At 47.5% G+C, this 18709-nt stretch overlaps 1 protein-coding gene across 6 annotated transcripts in view; it reads left to right on the top strand.

Moving 5' to 3' along the window:
- LOC135391904 (chaoptin-like) overlaps positions 1–18422 on the top strand; it is a 355781-nt gene extending 337359 nt beyond the window's left edge. For all 6 annotated transcript variants that reach the window (XM_064622444.1, XM_064622443.1, XM_064622448.1 and 3 more), the window contains 8 exons: positions 6196–6396; positions 7344–7571; positions 9251–9456; positions 10019–12415; positions 13042–13259; positions 14679–14882; positions 15865–16172; positions 18206–18422. In XM_064622444.1, coding sequence (XP_064478514.1) covers positions 6196–6396; positions 7344–7571; positions 9251–9456; positions 10019–12415; positions 13042–13259; positions 14679–14882; positions 15865–16172; positions 18206–18208 — 3765 coding nt within the window. In that variant the 3' untranslated portion in view covers positions 18209–18422. The remainder of the gene's footprint in view (positions 1–6195; positions 6397–7343; positions 7572–9250; positions 9457–10018; positions 12416–13041; positions 13260–14678; positions 14883–15864; positions 16173–18205) is intronic.
- The last annotated feature ends 287 nt before the right edge of the window (positions 18423–18709 follow it).

The raw sequence follows: 18709 nt of genomic DNA, 5'->3' as shown, positions 1-18709 counted from the left end.
GTATACCTATTTAGCTTTAGTACACTACGCACTATCGAGGAAAAACAAATATATTTGTGCGTGTCGTAGCACACAGAACACGTGAGTGCGAGCGCTTTTATCATAGCGGTGTGTTGTTGACGTGTGCCATTCTCCGCAACATTGGCTGCGAGGTGTTATAAGTATTCTATGGTTGCGAAATTAAGGCCGACATATAGCGATTTGCTATATAGCGCTATAAAATAGCGCGATATTTTCCTCTTCGCAGTGCTCCAAACCGCTAAAAATTAGCGCTTGCCGGAGTTGAGCTCGTGCCAACTTTTTCAGCGCTAATGTTAGCACTACATTCGTGTTGGCCAATGAGGAGGCCCTTCAGCGATGACGTCGGGAAAGGCATGGAGTTGTTTTGCTTCCGCATTTCATATGGCACGGCGACCTCATTGGAACCAGCGAGTTTGTCATATAAAGTGTCTGATATTTTTTTGTTCAGTCAGTTGGTCGAACCTGTTCGTCCGCATGCTGTCAAAGTCTAGGGACGCCATGATAGGAGAGACCGGAAGCCACCACCGAACTCCCGCTAAATTATAGCGCTAGTGCCGCTTTGCAAGTGCAACCCGCCCGATAACAGTGAGCGCTGTTTTGTAGCGCTATAATAGCGCGCTGCTACATGTCGGAACAGGCCTTTAGTTTTCCTTTTCGTTTTCTTTTTTCTTGTACACTTTGTTTGCGTGTTTAGGATTCCCATATTGACGTACGTGTTACGAGGACGTCGAACGTTAGGCCCTGAAGGTGAATTGAGCTACCAGGAATAAATTAATTCGACGTACAGTGTAACGCGTCGAGGCACCTACAGGATGACCCAGAAGACGTGTGGTTGAATTATAGTAAAAAAACTACGCCACCTAGAATCACGCGGTCAATGGCTTTTTGCCACCCCCGATATGAATACCATCTAACCTAAGTTTTTTCATGTCAGTTTTTACGAACTGAGCTCGAAAATGTGCCAAGTGAAGGTCACTTTTTTTACCCCACCAATGTGAATTTCCTCGAAGTTCTGGATAATTGACAGGGATATTGTGGAACTATCCCATCGGGGGGGGGGGGGGGGGGGTTCAGAGAGCCTAGCACTCGACGACTTTTTGCGCGCCCTCGTTCTCAGTCTGACGAAAGGAGTTTGCTAAACCCAGCCCAAAGAGGGATAGTAGAAAAAGTGACAGTTCTTGAAATTGGGAGAGGGAAGGCATGATCCCAGCGGAAGCCGGATGCGATAAGCCATGCCTGTGTTATCGCTTTTCTGCTATCCCAGTGTGGGCTGAGAGCAACTTCCTTTCGTCGGACTGACAAGGAGGACGCGCAAAAAGTCGCCGAGTGCTAGGCTCTGGGCGCTCCAACGCTCGTCTATATATTTTTTTATTCCGATGGGATAGCTCGTGAACATGCCCCGTCAATTATGATGAACTCGAGTAAATTCGGCACGTGCTTCACATTGGTGGGGTAAAAAAGCGTCATTTACTAGGTCAATTTTAGAGTTCAGTTCGTCAAAATTGACATAATAAAGCTGAAGTTAGATGACATTCGCACCAGGAGGTGGCAAAAACATAGTAAGAACAAATGCCGTTGACCGCATGATTCTAGGTGACGCAGTTTTTTAATTACTCAATCAGACGTTATCTGGGACACTCTTTGTACAGTAGAACACTCAAAACAACGAGACTGAAGTTTTCTAAGTCTAATGTGTACCTAATATGTACAAGCTTTAGCGTGGTGGACCACGCTTCATCAGGTACCATCAGGTCATTCTGTACCCGATGAAGCGTGGTCCACCACGCGAAAGCTTGTACACATTAAGTACATATTACACTTAGAAAGCTTCAGTGCCATTGTTGTGAGTGTCCTACAGCTATCTTGGATTTTACTCACCTTATGGCTGCTCTACACCCTTTATGCGTTCGAAATAACAATTGAGTGGGCTTCACCTACATGCACGTTCGCCATGCCGGCAAAGCACGCTTTACCGGATACTACATGGTTTTCTACACACACATTGTCTCCCTTGTGTTTTCCGGTGAACTTTCCACACAGATATCATCACGTTTCCTCCTGAAGTCAGCCCAGGACCTATAACACCCTCGATGACTTCCACTCATATCTGCTGCACTTGTCTGCACATCGCGAACAGCCACCATTGTTTCGCGGTGCATCAATCAATGCACGAAAAGGGACGCTACACGTAGCCTTATTCCATGAGAACACGGTCATCAAATACCCTAGGGGAAGCCACTAGAGAAAAATAGCAGTTTATGAAAAGGCACCAGCACCGGGATTCGTCTGGGCTTACGAATATGTGACTCGCCGTGTATTTACTCCGGCGACATTTTCTGGAATACTCCAGCGGAAGATGCAGAAAGCGTCCTATAACTTCCTGCTGTACCGTGAGCGCTCAGCGTCATGTCTTTTCGTGCTCTTCTAACCATGGGGAATGTCACGCGGCTCGTCTGCATTATATTCCGTAGCAGACGACAGGATGTCGTCTGCTATGGTGTCGTCTGCTATATGCACGGCATGCCACGCCCTACATTCGGGCGCCATATGCGAATGATCAACATAACTTCCGTGCGGAACTTCCACACCGTGAGCAGCTTTTTTGTCTTATCTTCCACCAGAATATAACGTGGGACTGTCGCTTATGAGAATATACGATGAGCGTTGTAAGCTATTCAATGTGGTGTTGATCCTTCGGCAGGCCAGTCGCAGAATTCGTGAAAACTGGTAATATCCTACGGTGAACTACCTGGCATCCAATAATCTAGATGAGTTCCAAGTCATAAAGCCATCTCCTTCGCAAAACTTACACGTTCCTCCGATTCACAAGAACCTTCCGCCTTATTATCACACTGTGACATTACGTAGAACATGCAGGAACCGAAATAAATGAAACCACCTCACGGATGGCTCCAATAAAAGCTACGGGCCAATGAGCGAAGCGGTAAAAGATGGAGTTTGACAGCTCCTGCTGATCTCGCGGGTATTTTCGGAAGGGGGCAGCACTGTTTATGTTATTACCACCCTCTACGTACGTGGTTGGAATACAACTACTACGATATTAGGGGCGTTCATTGACAGCAGGGAAGCAGCATGACAGGTGCAGTGAAGTTTTGCGGTGTAAAAAGAAAAAAAAAAGAAAGAAAAACTCGTTGTGCGGCCATTCTTTATTTGGTTGGATATTGAAGTTATGGGATTCTCTCCCAGGCGCTATCCTTCATATTGTCAAAGGAAATATTAAATGTTGCCACGCCTGTGTACGTGATGCCGCGTTGGCGGTACTTCAAGATGTGAGTGGGACGTTCCGAAATTGAGTGTTCATGCGAAGCCTGGTTAATGCGAGTGTGGCAGCAAAGTCAGGCTTGGCCTGGTATACGATGCAACGATGTGTCGCAGCCGCTTTCAGAAAACATTATTGAGGCAGTTGTAGTTGCTAACTATTAGACAACACGGCACATAGGGACAAAAATGAGATAAAACGATGCGATAGGTAAAAAAAAGAGATATCGACACTTCGACGAGACAAAAAAAAAAAAAAAATCATTCGGCAGGATGCGCAACAGAGAGCGCACTCAACACATTATCGCTATCTATCAGCACTTGTGTAAGGTCACTACGAGTGCGTGCCCCTTTTATGTTTCATCTCCGAAAATATGCGTGTTATAGCACACACAAGCCCGAGCGATTTTGAAACAAACGCGTAAGTCGTTCGAACTACCACATTGAGGGACGACAAAATTACTGCGACAACAACTACAGCAACAACAACAACAACAGATAAATTGAGGATGATCAATGGGAAAATTCTCCACATGAGGTACGGCCCACTTCCCCAAGGCACAATGAACGGAATGAGATGTGAAAAAATGATGAGACGATGAACGACGCCCCATGATTTTTTTTTAAATTTCGTGTTAGCGCCGCGAAGCAACTGTGGCTATGAGCGCCGTACAGACGTGGACAGATGGAGAGAGGACAGCAGGAAGGAGTGGGGCACAGGGGGTTAGTATGCGTCCTGGGCCGACTTCGGGAAGAACTGTGCCGACATTCGTCTGGAAAGTCTTCGGAAAACCCAGAGAAAACCTCATCGACGGCGCAATGACACCCGGAAGATGGAGTTCGTGGCGAAGGAGGCCGATTCTTGAACCGGCGCTTGGTTACGACAGTATTCTTTTTGAGGCAAGTTCCGTACAAGCAAAAAGCATGAGGGGGCAAAAAAAAAACAAAAATAAAACACCGGAAGCGAAACACAGACACGTGACCCACTTTGAAAGACGTCTCTTGACCTCTACTGCGTCCTCTCTTAACAGGCGCCAATAAAACCGCGTCCGCGGTGCAAATATTATTCTAACGTCGCCTCTTCGAGACTTCTGGAGACGCAGACTTAAACAGGCGCATTAAACTGCGAGAATGAATTCGTCCCTGTCTTTTTTTCCCCTCGCCGCGGTAGAACCGTAAATAACGATTTACTCCCTCGGCCGTTACGAGACAAGAAATAGCCCTCAACAACCTCGACATTAAAGCCTTTTTTTTTTTTTTTTCTCTACCGGGGCTGAAAGAAGGGGGAGAAACGGCAGAGATGTCCACTCGATACATGTGCTGCGTAGGAAGTTTTAAATCTAATCTAAACACGAAATATGGTAACTGTCGCTGTTGTTCGTGGGCAAAGAACGCAAAAAAAAAGAAAAAAAAAAGAACCGCAGTTGTCGCGTTGTTGGCGTACGAAAGCCCACCCCCTCACCTCTTTTTTTTCTTCTTCTTCTTCTTATCTTCTTGTAGACGATGCAAACTGACGAAGCAGAGAAGACGTGATCTCACTGTTTGAAGAGGTGCTTTCCTCTCTGATTTTCTGGGGAGCCCATCTTTGCTTCTGGGCAGAATCCCCTCCCTTTCCTTTTTGTCTTTCCTGCCGTACATTCTCCTATCGAGGGATGGCCCTCGTGGCAAAGTATGGTCAACGTGGACCGAATCACTATTGGCGAAAGATCGAAGGTTTCCGGGTTGCCTCGGTCTTTACTTTTTTTTTTTTTTTACGAGCCGTTTTTTTTTTCTTCTTTTTTTACGAGCCGGGGGAGGAATGGTGGGGAGGGATTTTTTTGAAGACGTGTCGTCGTTATCGGTGCTGCGGTTTTGGGAAGTGACAAAACGAGATTTCCGTAATTGTGCGCGGGGGACACGGACTGGTTGTAACGTTTCGGCGATAAAGCACGCTTTATGCGCGCGCCGTGAAGCGCTATGTTTCGAGCATCGTACTGTTTCTGTAGCTTGGTAGTGAGTTGCGCCTGGGTACATGGTGACGGTACATTTAGGTGATAAGACTGATTTCGTACGTTTCGACTGAGCAGTAGCCTCTCCGGGTGTCATCTGCGGTAACCCACATTTGAGGACCCTTCTTCGGAGACAACTGCAATAAAATGCGGATCACTTTTGCCAGAATGTAGCCCCGAGTAGATTAATTAGTGATTACACCCTGTATATAAGTACATAAAAAATTGCTGCGTTTTTAGACATTGCGCAAAACGCGTTGGGGCCATCGTTGGCGTCAGATCTTTGGTAACGTGGTAACTGTCACGTGGTTCCATAGCGCTAAGCGCGGACCTCCACCATGTTTTCTTTTTTTCATTTTTTCCCCGAAGCTATCATCTTACGAGAATTGCACAAACATATGCTGAAGCAACTGTGCATAAATCCTTCTGGGTCTTCAGTCTTATTTCGGCACAAGCGACACATTGATCGAATTTTGTAGTAAAAATATGCATCAGCTATAGTCGTCTTCAACTTAAGAAGGAGAAGAAATATAGTCCGTCAGTTCTCAAAATACTACTCCGCCGAGGATAGGATGGCTGAACACGGAGAGGTCACGCTTCCTCCTCCGCCAGATAATGTAATCCACCATACTCACTCTTCTTCCGTATTGGCTGTTAAGACTAGCCGCATGACACCACGCTGCGGCAGAAAGTGCGCTCCCCTACTGATGGCGCAGGGTGGCGCAGCAGTATTTCTCCTGGCGCTCTATTGCGCCTTCTTATCTCCAACGGCGTATGTAGGACGGACTACATTTATTTTCATTCGTAAGCTGAACTTGACTATAAATGGCAAAGCTCATTCTACAAAAGCACATAAAGTGTATTCCCCTTTCCCTCTTCCTTACCATGCTTGTTTTCTGTTGCGCAGATGGGTCATCAACGTACCCTCCTGGTGGTCATCTTCCTGTGCGCCTTCATTCGCGGTCGCTTGGGTGTTCTTCAGGCTCCCTGTTCCTTCAACCCTCTGTGCGTGTGCGTAGAAGATCAGGACCTGATGCGTGACGTCCAGTGCATCGGCGTCCCCTTCTCCACGTTTCCCGTCGACATTGGGGACTGTGAGAATGGACAGGTGAATACGCCTTCATCTGTGTGTACTCTTTGGATACCTCCAAGATAAAGTAGCATTCCGTTTGTAACGAGGCGAAGATGCACGAAGAAAAGCCTGCGTAAGGGCGTCAAGTCATACGTCAGAGGAAATTTTAAAACGCGTGCGAAGATTGACATTTATTGGAATTCTCCTCCGATATGCCGCAAGAAAAAAAAAAAGAAACATCGATTTCCCGAATCCCTGCTTCACTTTTCGCCCACTCGAACTCTGTCATTCATTACCAGCATTACAAGTCATTGCAATCCACACGGTTTGAAACGCGCGCACAGAAAGGCGTATGCGCAACGTCAGAGTGAGGAAATGTGGGCGTGGCCTTGGTGCGTGGTTTCCTCCTCTGTTGGTGCAGAAATATATAGACGTCCCGCTGCAGAGAGTGGGTGAGGAGTTGTGGGAGAGCAGGCTAGCTGACACCTCACCTAAAAGGTCACGCCAGCCGATGAGCAGATTCTCGTATTGCTCCTTACCGCAGGTGCATCGTGGTCCGCTTGCCGGCTGTCTCCACAAAACACGATTAACTCTGGAAATATATAGATATATAAATATGTAAATAAATATATGAATCAATAAATATGTCAACTTGGAGCGAAGGTACTCGCGGTAAAGCATCGTTTAAGCGATCAGTTTTTTTTTTTTTATCTAGGTGGTGTTGACTGGACATGCATTCCCTCACCTCACACGCTCTCCCCTATATATAGGAGAGGGTGTGAACATAATGGAAAATAACCAGGCCGAGTTTATCGGACAGAAAAGCTGACCGGTAGCCATAAAGTATGGGTTCGACCACCACCACTTGCTTGCTTTCTCGACGACTGTACTTGCTTCGTCGTCCTGAGCCAATGGAGACATAAGTGTTTGTTCTTTGTTTAGTGCTCGTGAGAGTCTACGTCACGATTCGAATCCATGTGCAGGTGACGTTGGCTAAATCTGGTCTGGAAGTGCTGCAGAACGACTCGCTGGCCGGCACGAGGTTATCCACTCTCCGACTGATGCACAACTCCCTAAGTCGCATCTTCCCGTGCGCCTTTTGCGGCGCTGAGGATCACCTCGTGTCACTCGATCTCAGCCACAACCTCCTGAGGACGCCACCTCTGCACCAGTTGCGCAAACTGCGCCACCTACAATGGCTCAACCTCCAAGTAAGTCGAAGGAAAGTGGAAAGGAAGGCAACGCGATTGGACAGCTGCCGCAGCGAGAAGACCAATTAAGAAAAGTTATGCAACAGACAGAGCTTAAAAGCCAACGCGAAAAGGGCAATTAGTGCGCAGGCGAGCTGGTGCACAATTAGTTTTCTCTCTGCCTCGGGTTTGCGTCGTTCTTAAAGCCAACGCTACAGAGTTACACAAGGCCGGCTCGTAGCCTCTTACCCTTATTTCGCACTGTCGTCTGCAAAAGTGACTTGGCGAATTTTAGTCTACGAACTCAAAACATATGCGTACTTAGGGATGCATCTAATAAATACTGTCTGTCGGACTGTACTTCTCTCGATTTCTTGTCATCTCGTTTAGTATCAGCATCGTCTGCTACGAAACGCGATGTCGTCTGCTATCAAGTTCGTCAAATCCAAGACGCTTCTTGCATGCAGACGACCGCTATTCCTGGTGCACGAGCCTCATATCTCTTACCAATACTATCGTTTGCGTGCGTGATAAATCCAGTGATGACGTCGCTTGAAATGGGGCTTATCTAATGGCGAATTCGACTGGTCATTTTGGTCGAGCAAGCACTCGCGAATCCGCCACAGAGCAACAAAATCCGGCAAGGAGGAAATGAATCCGGATCTATACATAGCGAAAAAACAACAAGAAAAGAAACACGTAGGACAACTGCTCCCTGGACCTTAGAACATCCGATAGTGACGACAGTGGCTCGTTGGCGTTCCGTCTGAATCCGAGCTTTGTCGGATGTTTATTGAAAAAAGAAAGGGAGGAAAGGCTAGTCAGGCGTAGGCCGACTTGCTACTCCTTCAAGAGTTGGTCGCAAACGGCCAATGAAGCATGCTAATATCATTGTGCGAATCAAGAAAGTAACACGCCTTCGCCGCCGCAGGGCGCAAAAATGCCGCTGCGAACTGACCAGCCGAACTGGCCACTCGTGAGCTATATTATTTATTTATTTAGATTCCCCCAGACCGTTAGTCGTGACGTTGCCCAAACATTGTTTCCAGCACAATGTGTCGAAGATTTCCAGCGCACATCAGAAGAACCCCCCCCTGGGGGGGGCGAAATTATCCGCAGTCCTACCCCGCGGCACGTGCAACACATAGCCCCACAGTTGTGGGCGGACTCATCTACGCGTAAATCTACTCCCAATTATATTACGGAACTTCTTAAGCAGCACACCTTTCCTGTAGGCATTGCTTCGCGGATTACACATTATGTACTACATTATGGACTCATACCACAGAAAACGAAGACAATCCCTCAAGGACATACGTGCTGAAGTAATCTTTGAAATCACTCTGTGCTTTCACAGATCAAGGCGTCATGGAACAGCTGGTCGCACCAGTGCGACCTACGTTTTCATTTTTTCTTTCTACTTCTAATCTAATCTACAATCTGTTTTGAAGTCTATGAGTATGAGTAACTCGGTTCGATCGAAATAGTTCGATCTGCAGAAGTACGGCAAACATTTGCACGTCGCGAAGTCGCTACGACCCTCTCTCCGTGACGATCTCTGATTCCATTGTCTGCCTCGTGCACGAACACAGCATAAAATGGCAAGCCAATGCGGACAATGAAGCCGCAAACAGAAAGACGCGGTTTCGGGGACTCGGCGGTAGCAGAAGACAAATGATCCTCAAGAGTGACGTTTTCAGGGTAACCTGGTCGAAGATGTCCGTCGCGGAGATTGGGAACATTTCTCGGAAAGCGTGGCCCTCCGAAGTCTCTTTCTCGGCGGGAATCGAATCTCTTTCCTGAGGGACAGAGCCTTGTGGAATCTCTCTCATCTCACTGTGCTCGAGTTGGACAAGAATCTTATCCGGGAAATCGTCGGGCAACCCTTTCCGTCGAAGCTTACGAGGTGCGTATACGCGCTTTCGTACCGTGCCATCGGTACAGCAAAATTAGTTAATTAGAAGAGTCTGATGCTGGTCGTGTTGGTATATGTTAAAAGATTAAGACCAGCGGATAAAACGCAGACAAGAGAGAGGAGAGGAACAAACGACACCCCGGTTAATTCGTTAATTAGTTAGTTAATCAGTTTTTACGTACAAGTAGATGCGTGTTGAAAAATATGAGAAATATAACGTTGGGGGGTAAATGCAGGATCTAATGTAACTAAACAGGAAATGCGAGTCAAATATCAACGATTAGCATTAATCGATATACGTCAATTTTACACATCACCGAGTCAATTGATTTCTAGTCACAGCGATGGATTCTGTAAGCTATGCACGTGATATCGTTATATGAAGACACACACACAATCCTGCTGCGCACATATGCTGCCTAGCAACCTTGTATCTGTATATTACTATTGTATTCCCCTTTAATGCTTAGCCCTTCAATAATGTCTATCCTAGTGCGGCCCTGAAGGTTTAAAATCAATCAATAAACTTGAACTGATCCCTCCCAACCCACAGATTGAACCTCGCCAACAACCTGCTGGAGGAAGTTCCTCGCAACGCTCTGCGACACCTGGCATCCCTGTCCGAACTGTTCTTGGGCGGCAACCGTCTCAAGACCGTCCCTTCGTCCTGGTTCCTCCCGGTACGTCAGCTGGACAAACTCGACCTCAGCCGCAATCTCATGGATCGTCTGCCGGAAAAACTCTTCAACGGCTCCGTCTACATCCAGGACCTTCACCTGGAGTTCAACTTCCTCACTCAGCTTCCAGAGGGACTCTTCCGAAGCGTCTCCGTTCGTCGTCTGTCCCTCGCGAACAACCGTCTCTCCGTCATCCCCGACCACGCGTTGGGAGGTCTCGAGTCTGTCCTGCTGGTACTAGACCTCAGCTTCAACCTCTTCCAGGACTTCCCGCCCGCCGTGAGGGCACTCACGTCTCTGGCGACCTTGTATCTGAGGGGAAACTCTTTGCGGTCGCTGTCTCCCGCGGACTTGAACAGTTTTCGCGCCACCTTGGGCGTGCTCGACTTGTCCGGTAATAAATTCGTCGGAGTACCGCGAAGTGCCTTACGGAAAACGCTGCGCCTGTCGAGGCTCAGCTTGCAAGACAATCTCATCGAGGTATTGTGGCCGGACGATTTCGCTGGCTGGGGGGAGAACTTGACGACGCTCAGCCTGGCGAACAACGGGATACGGATTCTCTCCCGGAACACGTTCGTACATCTCAGAGACCTCAGGGAGCTCAAGTTGTCGTTCAACTCGATCCATTTCGTCGACTATCAGGTTTTCCTTCCACTCAAAGCCACGCTCGAAGTATTAGAGTTGAGTTCTTCCCTAGGACAGAGGTTCTTCCCGTTGGAACTGATCCGTCACATGAAGCGGGTGCGATGGTTGCAGCTCGATCATAATCAGATGGAGAACCTGACCGATTCTTATCTCCAGGGTCTTCCTTCCTTGAATCACTTTGATCTCGAAGGGAACCGTATCGGCCATATCACTCCGGGTTTCTTCAAGGATAAGATACACCAAAGACTGAACCGAATAGTTCTCGCCCACAACGAACTGACCGCGATACAGACATCGACGTTTCGGAACTTGACGGGCCTCCACAATGTTGTCCTCTTGGGCAACCACATAGAGGTTCTAAAGCGTGCAAGCTTCAAGGACCTGCCGAGGCTACACTCTGTGGTCCTGTCGCGCAACAGGATCAAAGAGATAGAGGCGTCCGCGTTCCAGAACCTTCCTTCTCTGTCCAACTTGCTGATGCAACACAATAATTTGACAACGTTCAGCCTGAATATTTTCAACAATGTGAGCAGTAAAAGAAGTCCCTTGTATGTTAACGTGTCACATAACGCTCTCGTGCGTTTAGAATCGTTCGAGGGATACGTGGACGCGAACGAATCAGCCAGTTTTCCTTTGAGAACTCTGGATGTGAGTTATAACAGACTGTCGGATATCGAAGCAGGCTTTTTGGCAACCGTTGGACAGCATTTATCGACTCTATCGATCACGAATAATAACTTCGAGATTCTAGACGATATTTTAGTAGAGCTAAACAACCTACAAGCCTTGCAAGCGGATCATAACTTCGTATCGAACTTGACGCTTGAAACGTTCGAAGGCACGCCACGTATTCAAGCGATCGGTCTGGGACATAATACGATAAGCCGTATCGACGATTATGTTTTTGCGAACCTTACACGCCTGAGGACTTTAGATCTGAGTCATAACCTTATCTCCCACATATCAGAAACCGCCTTTGAAGACACGGCTTTAGAGAGATTGAACCTGTCCCACAACAGGCTGTCGACTCCGTGCACTGCAGCTCTGTTACCGACTCAACGTACGCTTCGAGCGTTGGACATCGCTGGTAACAGACTTTCCGAACTTTCCGAAAGAACCTTCGAGTACCTTCATAACCTATTAGCGTTGAATCTCTCGACGAATCGCATCGTGTTCGTCGACGACGACGCGCTCCGTGGCCTAGAGAAGTTGCTGCACTTAGATCTGAGCGGTAACCCTTTGTTTAGGCTTAACGAGATCGCCTTCCACGCGTTAAAATCTCTCGAGACGCTAAGCCTAAAGAACTGCAGCCTGGGAAGGCTGCCAGTGTTGCCAATGAAACGTCTGGTGGAGTTGAACGTAGCGGAGAACTTTCTCTTCAACGTGTCATCCGACGCGTTCGTTCATCTGAGGAGTTTGAGGCGCCTAGACGTGTCCAAGAACCTTCTGGAAGAAGTGCCCAAGCATTTGTGGGAGTGTGTGCCGTTCTTGAGGTCCCTGGATTTGTCCAATAATCCCATCGAGTTTTTGAGCGTGGACAGCTTCAGTGGTGTGAGAAGACTGCAGGAGTTGGACATTCGCTACCTGCAGTTGAAGTTCCTCGATTCCAGGACACTGCATGGGCTCAAGTAAGACTCCCGCCTATAATTATACCCCTGTGTCATTGTATTTTTCTATGTCCCGCAAAATGTAGCATCTAATCTCACTTAAGGGTCTTAATCGCATTTATCCTAAAATCCGTCTCTACGATCAAGAGAATAGATCTCTACCCGAGAAACGTCATCATGACGCGTTGGTAGACAGACTGAAACCGAAACAAATCGAAAGGGGAGGGCTGGGTTCCACGAATGGGTACTTGTTCGCTGCCTCCTGTTGAAAGAAAAGCAGGACCGAAGGTCGCGTCCCTTTCAGGGACCATCGTAGTCCCCTCAAGACCGTGGCTTTCGGGCGCGACCTTGTTCGACTCTATCAAATTGGTGGCGCTGTCGAACACTATGACGTCATTTGTTTACAGACAAGGAGAGGTATATTGCGAAAACTCACTCTGCAACCTCGTGTGAGCACATCCTCTCTAGCTGTGTTATTCGGATTCGTTTCCCGCGTGTTCTTGTTTCTTCCACTCGGAAGTAGTCCAGTAGCAGGTCCAGTAGCAGTAACAGGTCCAGCAAAGCTCTGCTTACCTGTGACGCGCGTATATAACATACCCCGATTATGTTTTCGATGCCTAGGTATGTCACGTGTCCATGCCTCGCAGGATGCTGACGACGTTCCTGACAACAACGTACGCCGGGGTTAGGTCGTTCAGACTTCAGGAACTCCTGTCGCACTGCAGCGCCCTCAAGAAGGTGTCCGTTGAAGTGGAAGAGACTGTGTTGTCCTACCAGCTTCAGTGGGCCTTCAATGGAGCTAAGATATCCGAACTGACGGTTACAGGGCGCAAGCTACGAGCTGTCTTTCCAGATGCTTTATTAGGTACTCGAGTTTGTTGTCTGCTCTATGATAATACGACCAATTCCGTGCGTAGTGATCGTCTTATAACGAACATCTTTTTAATAACTCATAAGACGTTGACGCATAGACTTAGTATGCACCATCAACGAACATTATGCGTCTCCACGAATTTCACAAAAATCCGCAAGTTTTCATAGTTTCGGATTCTCCGTGGGTAAGTGACGCCACGGGGAGATCTGGGGGCTTAATCGCTTCATCGTCGTTACGGTCGTTACAAGCTAACGGGTGGCGGGAAATTCAAAAAGGCGGGCGGGAAATTTAAAAAGGTGGACACGTGATAAAACACGTGCACGGCGCTCTTCGCGCGATACGCGAAGGCCGTGGTACACGTCACGCGCAATGTGTCACGTGCGCACCTTTTCGAATTTCCCGCCACTCGTTAGCTTGTAACGACCGTAACGACGATGAAGTGATTAAGCCCCCTGGCGTCTGTCTCATAGGAACAGCACGCGCACTCCTCTTCTACTCCACGTTGGAAGACTCTCTGTTGTGGTGCTTTGAGGTGATGTGTGCGCTCAGGCTATGAGGTTCGTAAAGCCGTCTGTATAACTTGAAACATGTGTCCATGGTTATAGTGAAACCTCGCTGCAGCGAAACGCGATGCAACGAAATAATTGGCATTCCCTGTCAGGCTGCTGTAGGGGACAACGTACTTTAATTCCCGACCGCTAGAACAAAATATCTCTGAATCGGCATCGCGACACAGCGAAAGAAAAGTTCCCGAAACAAGCAAAAGGCGTAAGCGCGTGTCACAGCGACAATCACAAGAACATTTTTTTCCGGTGCTTCTGTTCGGTCTCTCTCGTCAAGCATCCGTTGCCGGCAAGGCAAAAAGATCGTCGGCTGTGGTGATCGCAGGTGATCGGGCGGGCTTGCGTTGCCCGCACCGCGTATCGTTGGTTAGCCGGCGAAATGTTTACTCGGAGAGGGATGCGGCGCATGCAATCCGATTCGTTGTGTGCAGTTTGCGGCGCAAGAACGAGTGATTCACGTACACAGCCCGCACGACAGCTTGCCTGTTCGTATCATTCATATCGACGCAGGAAAAGTGATCGTACTATGCCGGCGCGGATTAAAAAAAAAGAAAAAGAAAAAAGGAAAACTTCTGTGCTTGCCTTCGCGTCATAAATCTTTTCAAAATGTAATTTTCTATTTCCATACAACGAAATACTCAGTACAATGAACGAAATCGCGATCCCCGTGAATTTCGTTATATCGAGGTTCGACTTCTTGTATTTAGATTGACCTGGTGCAGTATTTTGAGAGTAGTCCGTACTCGAGCCAGTGCACTACGCATATTTTAACGACTCGTTCCATTGACTGATAGTTCGTTATAAGCGATAACGCTTCAACTGCGATTGCATATGCGTGTCTGTGCAGGCCTTCATCGCGTCCATGAGCTGGTGCTTCGCCTAACGGGCACCAGCATCAGCCGTCTTCCAGCAGGATTACTGCGCTACCTGGCGGACGTCCGCTACTTGACACTGGACCTCCGGAAAAACCTCCTGCAGACGATGGGACCTGAGGTCTTGAGACCCGCTAGAGACGAACCAGGGATCTGGCGGGGAACTCAGCACCTGGCAGGTAAGCATCACAGCGTCCCCCATTTAGTCAGGTTCGCGATGCTTAAGAAGCGTTTTTCTTATACATTCTAAACCAGAGTGGGTCCACCTCATCTTGCGTCTAAACGTGTTGACAAACAAACTTCTGCTTGAACACCTCTCTGCAACTTAGCGACTCGGCTATTTTTAGTTACACTTCGATGTAACGAATCGCGTTATAGCGAATTCCTCCATCTTGCATTCTTTCTTGGCTTGAAATGCCGCTTAGTTCACAGCGATAGGTTAGCTATCTTTATGTAACTAAGCTGCGCACTTGTTTTAATTATGTTCCGACACTTTGGTAGATGCGATTCATTGGATCAGTTAGGTATAATTAGCCTTGTCTAATTCATGAATTAAACACAATGAAAAAATACTGGCGGCTACGATACGTGACTGCTAAACAACATACAGGTTGCTTGATTAACACACAGCCTTTTTTAAAAAAAATCTTAGTGCATTGAGCTCCATTTTCACAAGCAAAGCACTGTCACAGAGATTGATGAACGACAACAGTTTTAATGCGTCAGCATTAGAGCCCTCTCTACGGAAGAATCGCGGCGTGATCTGTCTGTAGCAACGGCGCGCATGCGCGGTAAGTGGAGAAAAAAAGGAGAGCGCGACGCGGCGCGTCGGCAGTGCAGCTGTGGTGATCAACAGGTTCAGACTTGTCTGCGAGTGCGCACCATGGGTTATGAAAGCTGTGCGGAGGAGCGAAGGCTGAGGCTACGAGACGGCGCCGACAAAGCTGAATCGGAGGAAGCCCGAAAGGCTCGTTTGGCTGCGCATGCTGTCTTGCGTTAGCGTTGTGTAGGGTCGTGTGAAGGGGAGTTACCAGAGGGTTTTCAAGTTTTAATGCCAACACATTTCCGTCGGATCCATCAATGGATCGACCATGATATTTTTTTTTGTATTATTACCCAATCCAAAATTGAAGAAAATATATTAGTGATTGCTTTTTGTAGGAGGCATCCGGCTGGAGGGGAATCCGTGGATCTGCGACTGTCGTCTCCTGTGGCTGAGTCAGTGGCTACGACGCTGGTTGCGGGAAACCCTGCGCGTGCAGACTTTGCACTTTGATGCAGCCATTTATGTGCACAACTTGGCCAGGCAGAGCGAGTGCACCGTTCCTGGCACTCAGACCAGGATGCCGATCATTGACCTCGAAGGGGACGACCTCGGCTGTACTAGTGGATCGTCACGGTCAGCAATACATATCGGAGCCAGTATTGCAGCATGGGCCACTCTCGTGGTTTGGTTGCTCGAAAACGGGGTACGTATTACTGTGCATTCTCTCCAACACTTTGCTGAAACGGTCTAGACTACTCATATAGTTCCGTTCACCTGTTGCTTAGCTGTGATATCAGGATATGTTTATTTTTGCATACAGGGTGACCGACTTTTGGGATGTATATACAGGGTGTCTTTTTTTAGGCGCCACAGGTTTTTTTATTAAAAATCTACGAGAGCCCCAGATGTGCCTAAAGCCCCGGGTTTCCCCAATTCCGCGAAAGACAGCGGAATCGGGAATTCATCGCGGAATCCTTCGTTTGGGACGGAATTTCACGGAATTGCGTATTTTTAGCGGTGTGCTGATATTCGAGTTCTGGAATTCGAATCAAATATACCAATCACTCGAAGCATTTCGTTCGCGAATTGAACACCCAGTATTCGGATTTCCGAATATCCGACTATTCGCAGAATACGAACGACCCCCTCCCGAAAGTGGGCTTCACCTAACGCTTCCCTGCATGAGGTGAAGCCTGCTTCGCGAAATTGGTGATGCTGCAAGACCCAACACCATCAGATTGTAGTTTAGCTTAAGATAACGTTATCCCAAGTTTATCGTGCATACTCCGCGAGAGGAAGTGGCAGCGTCCCTCCCGTGTGCAGTTTAGCGGTGGCAGTGGGGGATTGGATTGGATTGGAAAAAGAAAGAAAAGACAGATTAGTCCCGACCCAGTCAGAACTGGCTACCCCAAAACGCATTTGTGGGTGAACAAAAAAAAAAGCTAGAAAAAAGAGAACAAACAAAAACAAACAAACAAAACCAGGAAAGCCCAGAAACAAAAGGGGTGTCCTAAAGATGTAACTTCCACATGGCATGTATTGTAAGTTCCTTCCTATAATACTCCTATAAAGCTCCTATAAACTCTGTAGATGCCGAAAGATCTTTCAGCAGGTATAAAATGATTGCAGGCGACAGACGGCATTCTTTGTCAGAGGAGAACATAAGATATCATGTATGTAATGCTGAGCCACAACAGTGCTTTCAATCTGCAATTTTTTAAAATATATTTTTTGTGCTCACATTACCCAAGAAAATAAAGCGTTTCTCATTTCAAGCAGCCATTGACTCCTTGCCGCGGAAAATCGCGGAATTTACAAGTCGGCGCCGCAGAATTCTGAATTTGCCGCAGCAGAAAGCTAGGGCCCTTGGGCGTCTAAAATACCTGGCCTGGCGGAATCTTTCTTAGCCGGTCGCATCAGTGTTCGATGACTAATTAACTTATTAATTAACGAGTTTAGGAAAAACTGAGATGGCAGGATTAAAGGCCGACGTAGTCGAAAGCTATTCCGGCTGTCAGCGGTTTCCAAAGTGTCTCTGTGCTTCAAGATACGAGTAGCTTTTGTTTGCTATGCAAATGAGCCAAAACCTAATCTGTGCGCTCAAGTTGCGCCGGAAGAAACGTTCCCATTTTTCCTTCGGGGTGACAACTCTGACGTACATGACATCAAGGCCTCGAGGGTTTAACAGCACTGAAGAGATAAACAGGTTGGTGTTGTAGATAACGATCTGTTGTGTTCCTCTATCATAAAAATGGGAACTCCCTTCCGGTGCAACTTGAACGCCCAGATTCGGTTGCAGGAACAGGACCGAACACAGTTGTTTCACGCATAATTCTCACATATTGCTGGAACAACGCAGCACACCTGTTGTTGGAATTGTGTCTCAACTGTCATAAGAGCTACTGGCTGTATGTTACATTTCAGAAAGTGGATCACAAAATAATGAATCGAGATTCACGCGACAAAGGCACAGCAGCCCAAGCAGCAAAATATATTGGCCCAATATTGGCTATATATCGGCAATACTGGTCCAAGATTGGACCAATATTGGGCCGGTATTGCCAATGTTCAGCCGATATTGGGCCAAGATGTTGTGCTGCTTGGGAGTGTGCTACCTCTGCTTTACGGGAGCAAAAAGAAGCCGCAACAGAACGAAATCGTAACATAGCTATGATTGAGTTGGGATTTGCATTGAGAAACAAGACGCGAGTGCTGACAAATTTATTGCCATTTCAGTGAACCTGATGTTGCGAGGCTAGGTTGGACATAGCCAGTGAGGGTGCCAAATGATCTCGTGCCAAAGCAACCTTCGAGAGAGTACCACATCTCTTGAACGCAGCATTTGGAACAAGTATTTGGACTGCAAGCAGTTTTGCCGTGCCTGCGAGTGCCAGTGCAATGTGTCATCGTTCAGAATGCTCACAGCCTGTACATAAAGTACATTCAAACATGACCAACTGTTTCACATCACTGAATAACGGGTGACAGCATTGCTACGTGCATGCATACACCGTTAAAACCGGAGAAAAATTATTGTCAACAAAGTATACTGAACGGTTCTTGTTGGTTAGGGGCGATAGACACAGGCCTAACTTGCATATCTCCGAGGTTGACACACGAGTCTTAATGCGAATCTGCTAATACCTAGAATATAGTCGCAAACCGATTTTTCGGGCGCGCCGTACAGCCCCCGTCGGTGGATATTTTGGACACCGTTTTCCCAGCCTGCGAACGTCACCA

This window comes from Ornithodoros turicata, chromosome 4 (genome assembly GCF_037126465.1).
Source record: "Ornithodoros turicata isolate Travis chromosome 4, ASM3712646v1, whole genome shotgun sequence".
In the NCBI taxonomy this organism is placed as follows: domain Eukaryota; kingdom Metazoa; phylum Arthropoda; class Arachnida; order Ixodida; family Argasidae; genus Ornithodoros; species Ornithodoros turicata.
The sequence above is the reverse complement of the archived record's forward strand: the minus strand, read 5'-3'. Positions and strand labels throughout refer to the sequence as shown.